Below are 12,200 nucleotides of genomic sequence, written 5' to 3' on the forward strand. Positions count from 1 at the left end.
ATGGCTTGGGATCATCTATCTTCCTCGTGATTATATTCCAGAGGTTGTCAGCTTGGTAAAATAAAAGAAACTAACCATTTTTAAGTGGTCTCTTATTTTTTTTCCCAGAGCTGTATACACACATCTTATATCTTTAACCGATTGTTCTTCACTCTTCTGTTGTTTATCCTCCTTTGCTGTCTGTAACTATATATATATAGAGAGAGAGAGTTTAATTTAATTATTTTCTCCTAATACCAAAGATAATGAGTGCCTGTAATATTACTGCGAAGTTACACACAGAAGATAATGTCCTTCTAAATGTCATGCTGAAGTAAATCCACTAAGCTAATCCTTCCCTGAACTACTGCACAATTAAAACATGTAGCTGCAGAGAGCAGACCTGACTCACTTCCTCAAACATAATAAAGTTTTTAACAGCTACAAAGAGTAAATGTTTTGGGTCACAAACTGTGTAATGATGCTCAGCCATTAAACCAATCCGAGTGTGAGTGTTATTAGAGGAACCTGTCTGACATGAATACCCCGGATCAGGGTGAAGCTTGTTTGGAAATGTCAGCAGGGAATGAAGATGCTGCCGCCGTGTCCCTGCGCACTAATCTCTGGGTGTGAACGTGAATAAAATCTCCTAATCCAGGCGGTGAGTGACGTATCCGGGGATGCGTTCACGGGGCTGACAGAGACATTAGTGCGAGAGGGAGAGACGAGGCTGTGAAACGGGACGCAGGAATGCAGGGGGCTTGTGGTGCGTTGTTTTGATGGGCTGTAATCAGAGCCGGGCTTGCGGAGAGGAGCCGGAGGAAGTGTGCAGATAAGCTGTTTTCACTGTTCAGAGGGAAAGGCAAACACACAGTAGATGCTTATTGATTAGCCAAACGTGTTCAGCCCAGGGAAAGAATAAATACAACTGGAGAGCGAGGGTAGAGCAAAGGAGCAGAAAGATGAATAGGAGGTGAAGGGGAGTGAAAGGTGTAATGAGCTGAGTTAGGAATAGCTCACTCATTTACAGTGTTTGGCACGTTACTTGGGCAAGTAAAAAAAAAAGTAATTAGTTATAGTTACTAGTTACTTCTACAAAAAAAGTAACTGAGTTACTAACTGAGTTACAACCTGAGCTGTAGTGTTCACCAACACTAGACATTGATGATCATGTGACAGTTTGGCATTCTAACTCACCAAGCTTCTAATTACATACACCTGGTCCTACTCGTATATATACCCATTGTTTTCAGTAGCTCCTTGCCTGGTATTGAACCTAGTTTCTAGCTCTTTTACCTTGTGCTTAGGAATAGCTCACTCATTATCAGTGTTGGGCACGTTACTTGGGCACGAAAAAGTAATTAGTTATGGTTACTAGTTACTTCTACAAAAAAAGTAACTGAGTTACTAACTGAGTTACTCCACTATAAAAGTAACTAGTTACCAGTAAAAGTGACTATTGCGTTACTTTTGTGTTACTCACTTATTTTTCACTCTTCTGTTGTGTGGAACCTTTATACTAAGTTGTTTGTTTGATTGTTGTTTCTGGTTAATAGTATTTTATCCTACTGAGAATCTCAGAATCAGGATTTAGACAAAGGAAAATAAACAACAAGAGAGCCAAGCAGAAACTGTAGTGAACTGTTGGTTACTATTGGTTGATAGAGCATATCTTGTGGTGTTCCACAGGGTTTTACTCTAGGACCTGTAGTAATCTGTAGTTCTGAGATTGAATAACTGAAGTGTAGCTTACATACAGGTTCTACTGATAAAGCACTAAATATTAACTTATGTATTGTTCGGAAAATTACATATTTTTAATCCAAGCTGTTTTTTTCTACTATCATTTAGTTAGTGTACCACCTTGCGAACCTTTGAGCACCACTAGTGGTACCCCTATCACAGTTTTTTTAACCACTGGTCTAGGGAACATCTAAGCAATTGACCATCTTTGTTTGTGCCGCATTACCACCCCTAGTGGACAGTGCAGTGGTTGGTAATGATCGAGACTGGCGACATCTAGAAGCATTTTCTGTACGATCAGAAAAGAAATTCTGGCAGAAATCACATATCCTACAGGTCAGTGCAGTTTTAGTTTCCATTAGGCATGGCAAATGTCATGGTGCATGATACTAGTTCCTGTTTATATATAAGTAGCATATTATAAGCTTTGATTTGATTGGTTTGAACCACTTTGTGAGTTCTAACCCTAATCTTTTTCAGGAAAATGGTTTACCATGCAAATAAATGAGAGACGAACAAATTAACTTGATCAAATGATTCTTTACATAACAGCTCCTCTACACTGCCCTTCACTAACCAACAAGAACCGTCTCGGTAACTGAACTCTGGGACATTTAATGTTTCATTTCGCTTTTCTGGCATGGCTCGAGCATTAAAGAGAGTGGCTCTGCTCGGTGTTCGTTCTCTCAGAATCTCTCAGAGAATGGAGAAAACAACACAATGAACGAAGAATCAGGTTTTCCCTTTTTTCCTCTGAAGTGCACTTTGCTGTATTGGATGGAGCAGCTCTGAGAGTGTTTTAATTGGCTAAGCGATGTAACATCTGAAGACACAAACACACAAAAGCAGCCATAAATCAGCTCCTGGCCATGTGACAGCTCCGGACGAGTTTAGCGTGACCCACAGGTCCACAACACAGAGAACACCTACCATTAGGACCAGGGGAATGGATGAGCTACAGCCAGTCAAGGGCATGAAGGGCAAGCAAGTTGGAGAAATTAGCTAACATCAGTGGAAAAACATGACACGCCTGCTCTGTGATGTTCTGGAGCCTGAATTACAGAGTCCAGCAAAATAGATAAAGGGTGAGGAGGTCAGACACCAAAATCCAGCTCACAGTCTGGCAGCAGAAACACTGCATCCATTATACTACCATCTCTGTACACATTATCACCTCTTCAAATATGAACTGTCTACAGATATTAGAAAATATCAACTTCCATCAAAATGCCAAGTTTGGTTAACCCTGAGCTGTGATGTTTCTTTACTGTTAGAAATACACAATTATATTTATCCTGTTTAGGAAAGCTGGAGAAAGAGAATAGGACTCGAGGTACGGTCATTTCACATGTTTACTGACTCTTTGTAAGTCCTGACGTTGTCAGTCTGCCTGCCATGAACTCGATTTCAACTCCCAGCATTCACCGACACTAGACATCTCGGACATTGCTGATCATGTGAGACTTTGGCATTCTAACTCACCAAGCTTCTAATTGCACACACATGCTCCTACTCCTACTAGTATATATACCCCTTGTTTTCAGTAACTCCTTGCCTGGTATTGAACCTAGCTTCTAGCTCTTCTACCTTGCGTTTCTTTTGTTTCCGACCCGTTTTTGTATTTTTGACCACTCTTTAGCCTTGTCCTCATGCTTGTTGTTTATCGTTGCCGACCCTGTTTTTATTTTTGACTACTCCTTTTGACTAGCCCATCTCTTATTTCGGATTTTCTGTGTACACACACACAGGAAACACTTTTTGCCTGCCCTGGTATGTTGTATCTATCGCTGCCATTTTGATTCTGACCCTGCCTGTCTCTGACCACCTCTGTATGTCTAATTCCTTTATTAATAAACTGTGTGTTTGGTATCTGCGTGTGTCTGTCGTGTGTGTGGCCAGCGTGACACTCATAATTTAACTTGGACTTTGTGGACTTAGTAAACTTGGAAACCTCAACCAGAAAGATAAAATTAATCATAATCGTTATGTGAGGGACACTATTCCTAATTCAGCAAAAGAGTAAACTTGTTGTGCAATGTTTTTATTACAACATTTATGCCGGAAATCAGAAAAATAACAACTGAAGTTTACATCCCAGAGACACAATACTTGACCTAAACTAACACTGCAGAGATATTAGACTTGACTTGGACTCCAGAGACTAGAATTGTTTTAGAACCTCTACACTAGATATTCAATGGGACATTGCAACCCAGAGACTTAATTTAAACTTGAATCAACTCAAAGAGACTGGGTTTGAATTAGAGACTCAAGATTTGATTTCAGACATGGTTTGGATTCACTTTACAGAAACTCGAAACTCATTTAGACTTGCATCCCAGCGACTTGACTCTGACTCACCACAGAGACTATTAGGGCCCATAGACTTGAGATGTGACATAGACTTGAACCCTAGAGACTTGCTTTTACTCAAATCCCAGAGACTGGATCTGGATCCCAGATCCCAGTCTAGAACCCATAGACTCAATCCTCAAATTTTACTTGCACCCTAGCAAGAGACTCAGTATATCCTAGAGAATTTGGACTAGAATTCCAAAACCTTTTCGACTCATTCCTAATGAACAAGCCACTGACTCCCTGACTCGCTGACCTAACTTGAGAGCTATTTTTTAATCCATAACCCATGAATCTTGCCTGCCACATCCTACCACCAACTAATTATTAAGCCCAGTGAACACATTAAAAACTGAAAATAAATATCAGCAACACAGTCCTAAGCAGGCACTTAAAATACACACCAGAGAGTTACGGCAGATATCAAAATACATACAAGAATATATACCGTGCATATGCAACAATATATACAATCACAAATGACCAAATACTGAATGATAAGATGATAGCATGCTGATACTGTTGTTGCTGCTAACATAACTGTAACATATCACTCACAGCAGAGTCAAGCTTGAGGCCAGAGTTTCCTTGAACAAGTTCTCCAATGAATCCAGGCCATTCTCTGAACCTCCCACCTGCATTCTACTGCTGAAGCATGGTGAAGCATGACCCAGCTAACTCAGCTAACCCAGCTAACCTGGCAGTCAGCATGGTCCCATGGTGCTGATGGTGGTGTAGGTGAACTTAGACACGGACGCTCCGGTGGCAGTGACATCATCGTCTCCCTCTCTGAAGCCTCGAGAGCGGCATGGCCGGCAGCAGCAGGAGAAGGTGGTCAGCAGCGCCTTGCGGAAGCGCTTGTTCATGAAGCAGTAGATGATGGGGTTGACGCAGGCGGAGGTGTAGGAGAGCAGGTGGATGAAGGAGATGGGGGCTCCGGAGAGAAGCCGATGAGCTGAGGCCGGATGGAAGGCTCTCCAGGTATTGGCCGAATACAGCGGCATCCAGCAGATGAAGAACATGGTTACGATCACAATCAGCATGCGGATCACGCGCTTCTTGGCCATCAGTTTGGTCTCGGAGGTGTTGCTCCGGGGACGGTCCACCTTGGCAGAGCTGGTAAGGGTGAGGGTGGACATCTCCATGGAGTTGGGTCGCTTTGATACCTGAATATAGCAGCCATCTCCGTCATCATTCCCAGTGGAGACCGGAGTACTGGCACCATTCTTTATTCCTGCAAAGAGAGAAAAACAATAAGGCTTTATAAGTGAATTAATACAACCAGGGTTACATCTCACAAAATATTATATTGTCACTGTCCAAAGAAAATTTGTCCAAATCTCCAAATGCTGACTTTGCAAGAGAAGGCAAGATCTTTGGAATGAAAGTTAAAGGAAACACACAGTGGAGTCCATTGGATAAAAAAGAAAATCACAATTAAAAGGAATCATAATTAATAACACTTTTTCTTCTTTTTAAGACTTTTTAATAGTGTCAGTCCTGACGCTCTTAGCCTGTCTGCTCTGGACTCTGAACTTCCCATCATGCACTCACATTGGACTTCCCTGACTCTGTTAAACACATGACACTATGTTGTTCCCGCTCCCCCAGTTTCTGATTGTTTGCACCTGCTCTGTCCTGTATATACCCCCCTTTTTTCTCTGTCCCTCACCGGGTATTGAGCCTAGGAACAACAACAAAGGAAGCAAAACAGCTACGAAAAAGAATCAAGAAATCAATAAGCGAATAAGTTTAAATAAGTGGGGGGAGGGGTGATTTATACTGATGAGATATTTTAAACTGTTTCACATTGTTCACATTAATGATCAGCAGCAGCATCTTAAACACAGCCTCTCAGTAAAGCCACAGTAAAACTCTGCTTTGATTGTTTGATCTGCTGGATGAGTGTTGATATGTATGCACTGATCTATTGGGCTGACAGAAGAGCAGCAGTAGAATTTCATACATACATATAACACATTTATTCTGTGAGCTCTGGTGAATGAATATGAGTATTTAAAATGTGTCCTGAATGAATCAGTGTGACAATAAATCTTAAAATATTCCTCCTAGTAATTAATAATTACTCCAGAAAAGTATAGATAACCAACATTTCTACTTTTTATTTAAGTGACATAAAGAATTATTTGTACTTCATTACTTCACGTCTCAGTTTATGAATAAGCAAACACATTACTGCTGCACTATTTGATCACAATGTGATGATAAATTTGGTGGTGTGTTTGAATCAAACAGGGGTATTCAGCCATCCACTGTAATTTAATAAAAACACATAGAATTATGAACTACTGTATTATTGTCTTCTACACAGTAAAATCCATAGTGTTAAAATCACAGTGTAAACATGTTTTAACTCTCTGGGAGTTTTTTTTTCCAATCCACAGCATTGGTGTTATTGTTCAGAGTTATCTAACAGGCTCCATATTCTCGCTCTTCCTATGTGTTTGTAGGTAAACGTGATGGGATTAAGTTGTGGTGGTTACCCTGGTGGAGCGTTTTTTACCCTCTTGGTGTCAGAAAATATACAAAAATAAATTTAAACTAAAAATGAATTAAAAATTTTGAGAGTTGTTTTACCTGTGGGGTAAAATGTGTTAACACTGATAAGAGTTACATACAGTCATATGAAAAAGTTTGGGCACCCCTATTAATCTTAATAATTTTTAGTTCTAAATAGTGTTTCCAACAGCCATTTCAGTTTGATATATCTAATAACTGATGGACACAGTAATATTTCAGGATTGAAATGAGGTTTATTGTACTAACAGAAAATGTGCAATATGCATTAAACCAAAATTTGACCGGTGCAAAAGTATGGGCACCCTCTGAAGAGTGGCATCATGGGCTCATCAAAACAACTCTCAAATGATCTTAAAACAAAGATTGTTCAACATAGTTGTGCAGTGGAAGGATACAAAAAGTTGTCTCAGAGATTTGACCTGTCAGTTTCCACTGTGAGGAACATAACAACTATGTTGAACAATCTTTGTTTTTAGATCATTTGAGAGTTGTTTTGATGAGCCCATGATGCCACTCTTCAGAGGAGATTCAAATAGGAGAACAACTTGCAATTGGCCACCTTAAATACCTTTTCTCATGATTGGATACACCTGGCTGTGAAGTTCAAAGCTCAATGAGGTTACCAAACCAATTTTGTGCTTCAGTAAGTCAGTAAAAAGTAGTTAGGAGTATTCAAATCAATAAATTGATAAGGGTGCCCATACTTTTGCACCGGTCAAATTTTGGTTTAATGCATATTGCACATTTTCTGTTAGTAAGTTTTCATATGACTGTAGAGTAAATATATAACTCCATACGCTGTTGAATTAACACCAAAACTTTAACTCCTGTGGTAGAGTTATTTTAACACTATTGTGAGTGGGACTTAAAGAGTCAATTTAACACTATCGATTTTGCTGTGTAGTGATATCTTTATCTTTAGGCTTCCCATTCATTCGCAGACTACAAATTCAGTACAAATATGTCAAAGGAAATGACATTCTGAGAATCTGTATAATTGCTTGTGGGGTTTTAATCAGAGAGACTGTGACTCAGGCTCTGTTTAGGTAATTCTCAGAGCTGGACAAGTCGAGAGGAAATGGGAGATATATTTATAGGACTAATTTACTACAGCAGAGGGCAAGTCAGCGTAACATGACATGAAAGCAAAACAGCAGGAACTAAACTCTTAGAGACAAGTAAAAAAAAAAAATCAGTTATTTTTTTTTTTAAAACCTGATTAAACATTACTCTTAAAATTCAGTTAATTCTCCACATTTTAAATAATATTTTGGAAGCAGATGTTTATGACCAAATACAGACTCCATCAAATCTATCCACAGAGAGAACATCAGCTAATATGACCTGAGGGATTAACTTGCTAAATCCCTTTTGAATCCCTTTTTAAAGGTTACGTGGTGTTATGCTGTGTTAATTAAAAATAAGTAAATGAATTTGATGGTGGCATTTGAGTAACAGTAGGCCTCACCGCACTGCCCCTTCTTCTGCTCCAGCTCAAACTGTATTCCGCGATAAAGCTCCCGAGATATAAGCCCATAGGCTGTGATCATCACCACTCCGGGTATGAAGAACAGAACGAAAAGCAGCAGGATGCACCTGGGAAGGACAGAGCGAGAGAACGAGGGGAGATTAATAAATCACACATATTACACATATTTACTAATTTATTCATACATATTAAATGTATAATTAAGGCTCAGTAAGTCAAGTATTTCAGCAGAGGGATGTTTGTAATGGTGTATCAGCACAGCGTACACTGTACCTTATATATCTGTGTCTTTTATTAACCATATAATATTCCTACAGTGTGTAATGTATAGACAATGTATAAAAATGCTTAAAAAATGAAATTATTTATATACTGCAATTTTATTTGACTTTTTTAAAATTACTTTTTAATTATTACTATTACTATTAACTATTACATTAAATTAAATTAATATTTGGCTATATACATAATATCATCATATTTATAAGACTTTATATGACTTATCAGACTTGAGACTTCATAAAATCATATTTCCCCAGCTCAATCCCCAGCTCAATGTATTATAAAGGTAGTCTTATTTTAAAGTGGTACCCAGTAAACTATAAGGTGCTGCTTGTGTGACACCAGAAGAGTTCAGCTATCAGTTCACATGGCATTAATGTCTAAATAGCGAGACATATTTTGAATAGTCAACCCTGTAATTATCTCTGAGAAAGGAAAGTAGTCAGTGTTTTTCTTGGAAACTGAACACTACATGCTTTGACGTGACAAGCCAGAATTTCTTGCGGTTTCTCTCACACATCGTGCATGTAACCAATCAGACGTGCTTTTTACACCTCCACTGTAAAGCTGCACTGAATACCGACTTATATACGACACTCGTGAAGGCACTAACTGTTCTAAAAATCCTTCAAACGTACATAATTCATTTTTAATTAAATATCAACAACATCCTAATGACTCACCAAGCCTGCTGCACCTGGTCCTTGGGCCAGTCGTGGCGGCACATGTGTCTTGTGATGGTGTTGTTGGGTTTGGTGTAGTTAACCAGTGTGGAGACGATTGGATACGGCGTCATGATGAGGAAGGAGGCGACCCAGGTCACAGCGATGACCTTGTAGGCGTGCGAGCGGGTCTGCCAGGCCCGGGACTTCAGAGGATTACAGATAGCGCTGTAGCGCTCGATCGCTATGGCCATGAGGCTGAAGGTGGAGATGCTGACGGAGATTCCTGTAAAGAGAGGAAAAGCTCATTTACATGATGCACATTTACATTAGAGCAACAGACATGTACCTGTAAACTGCCTGAATAAATGCTAATTAAACTATTTAATATTTAATTATTATTTAATTATTTATTTAGTTGTTATCAATGTTTAGTTTACTACATCATTTAAACACAGCAGCTGTTTAGTTGTTATGGTGAATGGATCAATAGAAATATTTTAAAATTACCTGAAAAATCTTTTCTCATTGATTTTTAGTTTTCTATGATTTTTGAACACAAACAAACTGTCCCTTACACTGTATCAAAATGTATTGATGAATGGACCAATAAAAATCCTCCAAAATTACCTGAAATAATATGTAAATATTTAAATTGACTTTCATTGATAGCTAAGAAAGTTTTATATGTCTTCTGTAAAGTTGCCATTTTGGAGATACATGTTTTTTTCAATAGAGAGCAACAACTGATCCTTCACTGTCTGATTACGTCTAGGTCATAGTAATAATTCCCACATCCTGCTTATTGCCTTACCTTCTTCACATACTGTGTCAGCATTCACTGAGCAGAAATCAAACACAGAACCCTGAAAATATTTTAGTATAGTACAGTATATTGTAGTATAGTGCAGTCTATCTATCTATCTAGTACAGTATATTCCAGTATAATGCAGAATAGGACAGTATAGAATGGCATAGTGCTGTATAGTACAGTATAATACAGCACAGTACAGTATAGTGCAGTAGAGTACAGCATAGAACAGCACAGTGCAGTGTAGTACAGTATAGGGCAGCATATTCCAGTATATTACAGTACAATGCAGTAGAGTACAGTATAGAATTGTATAGTGCTGTATAGTACAGCACAGTACAGTAAAGTGCAGTATAGTACAGCACAGTCCAGTTAAGTGCAGTATAGTACAGCACAGTACAGTAAAGTGCAGTATAGTACAGCACAGTACAGTACAGTATAGTGCAGTATAGTACAGTATAGAACAGCATAGTGAAGTGTAGTACAGTATAGGGCAGCATATTACAGTATATTACAGTACAATGCAGTATATAATTGTATAGTGCTGTATAGTACAGCACAGTACAGTGCAGTATAGTACAGCACAGTCCAGTAAAGTGCAGTATAGTACAGCACAGTACAGTATAGTACAGCACAGTACAGTATAGTGCAGTATAGAACAGTATAGAACAGCATAGTGAAGTGTAGTACAGTATAGGGCAGCATATTACAGTATATTACAGTACAATGCAGTATATAATTGTATAGCGCTGTATAGTACAGCATAGTACAGTAAAGTGCAGTATAGTACAGCACAGTACAATGCAGTGCAGTAGCGTACAGTACAGTACAGTATAGTGCTGTATAGTACAGTACAGTGTAGTATAGTACAGTATAGTGTAATATAATACAGTATAGTGTAGTATGGTACAGTATAGAATGGTATAGTGCTGTATAGTACAGCACAGTACAGTATAGTGTAGTATAGTGCAGTATAGTACAGCACAGTACAATACAGTGCAGTATTGTACAGTACAGTATAGTATAGTGCTGTGTAGTGCAGTACAGTGTAGTATAGTACAGTGTAATATAGTACAGTATAGTGTAGTATGGTACAATATAGTTCAGTATAGTAATGCCGCTGCTCTGCTGCAGCTCTGAATCATTACACATCTCCCTCAGGTCTTTGCACTAATCTCACCTTCTGCTCCTGAACTGAAACCATGGAAATTATTCTTTACTTTACAAATCCCCCATCACCACCCATCATCCCCCATCATCCCCATCATCTCCCAGGATCCTCCTCATCCCCCATCATCTCCCAGTTTCTCCCAGTATCCCTCATCTTAACACAACACACAATGGCCAGGATCTAATCTACTGAGCATACAAGCATGCAAACAAACACACACACACACACACACACACACACACACACACACACACACACAAACAAAGACACCCATATATATGTATATATAAAGCTATTAGATGGTGAATATGTTGCAGTTATTACTGTGTAAGTAAGGATTTGCAGTAATCCAAGTCTAACAGGACCTGGTCTTGTTGTCTTCTGAATTTCCTACCTGCTTTTCCAGCTCACTACCTAACAGCCTAGTGCAGGCAATCAGACCTTGGAATGAAATCTGTTGTATCTAGATGAGCTTTGACCTTCATTTAGCATCCAATGATCCATAGAAATCAGCAGATCAACTGATGCATGCAGATTCAACTATCCACCAATCCCATCTGAGCACATTATCATTTCTTCTTCAAGCTGTATTCTTCTCCTGCTCACAGCCTTAACCCTGCAGCCGCTGCTTTCACTGAGCTCATTACCCAGAGGCTGTAACACAACAGCTTTTATAGAGTGTGAGTAACTGAGTGATTGTGCACCGTATCAGTCTGAACTCCATTCACCAGCCTGACTTACCCATCAGATAGGCCACGATCTTACACATGGCAGCTCCAAAGATGAAGTCCTCTAGAAGGTTCGGGATGAAGGTGAAGGGCATGCAGAACACAGCCATCATCAGATCACTCACAGCCAGCGAGAGGAGGAAGGAGTTAGTGACCGTCCGCATCCGCTTATTCACCAGCAGAACCACAATGATGAGCAGGTTACCGAAGACACTGAGCAGGAAGATGAGCGAGTACAGCAGTATCCTCACTGAATCCATTTCTGAAAAAGACAGCGATATGCATCAAGTTACACTACAGTATCATTTTAGTTTCATTACAGTTTTACTACAGTTTCACTACACTTACACTACCTGTTTCATTACAGTATTATTACACCTTCATAACAGTTTCACTGCATTATCTAAATCTACTACATTTTTTTTTACAGTTTCACTAC

General features: G+C 39.2%; 1 protein-coding gene across 1 annotated transcript in view; it reads right to left on the reverse strand.

Annotated features, from left to right (window-relative positions):
• Positions 1-4,146: 4,146 nt before the first annotated feature.
• The window catches only part of LOC103038142 (cholecystokinin receptor), a 32,691-nt gene continuing 24,637 nt past the window's right edge, over positions 4,147-12,200 (reverse strand). Inside the window, exons 2-5 of the mRNA XM_007227942.4 lie at positions 11,775-12,023; positions 9,073-9,337; positions 8,087-8,214; positions 4,147-5,311 (exon numbers count right to left, since the gene is read on the reverse strand). Of these exons, the coding sequence (XP_007228004.2) occupies positions 4,782-5,311; positions 8,087-8,214; positions 9,073-9,337; positions 11,775-12,023 (1,172 nt within the window). The 3' untranslated portion in view covers positions 4,147-4,781. The remainder of the gene's footprint in view (positions 5,312-8,086; positions 8,215-9,072; positions 9,338-11,774; positions 12,024-12,200) is intronic.

The sequence above is a fragment of the Astyanax mexicanus genome, chromosome 11, assembly GCF_023375975.1.
Source record: "Astyanax mexicanus isolate ESR-SI-001 chromosome 11, AstMex3_surface, whole genome shotgun sequence".
Taxonomy (NCBI): Eukaryota; Metazoa; Chordata; class Actinopteri; order Characiformes; family Acestrorhamphidae; genus Astyanax; species Astyanax mexicanus.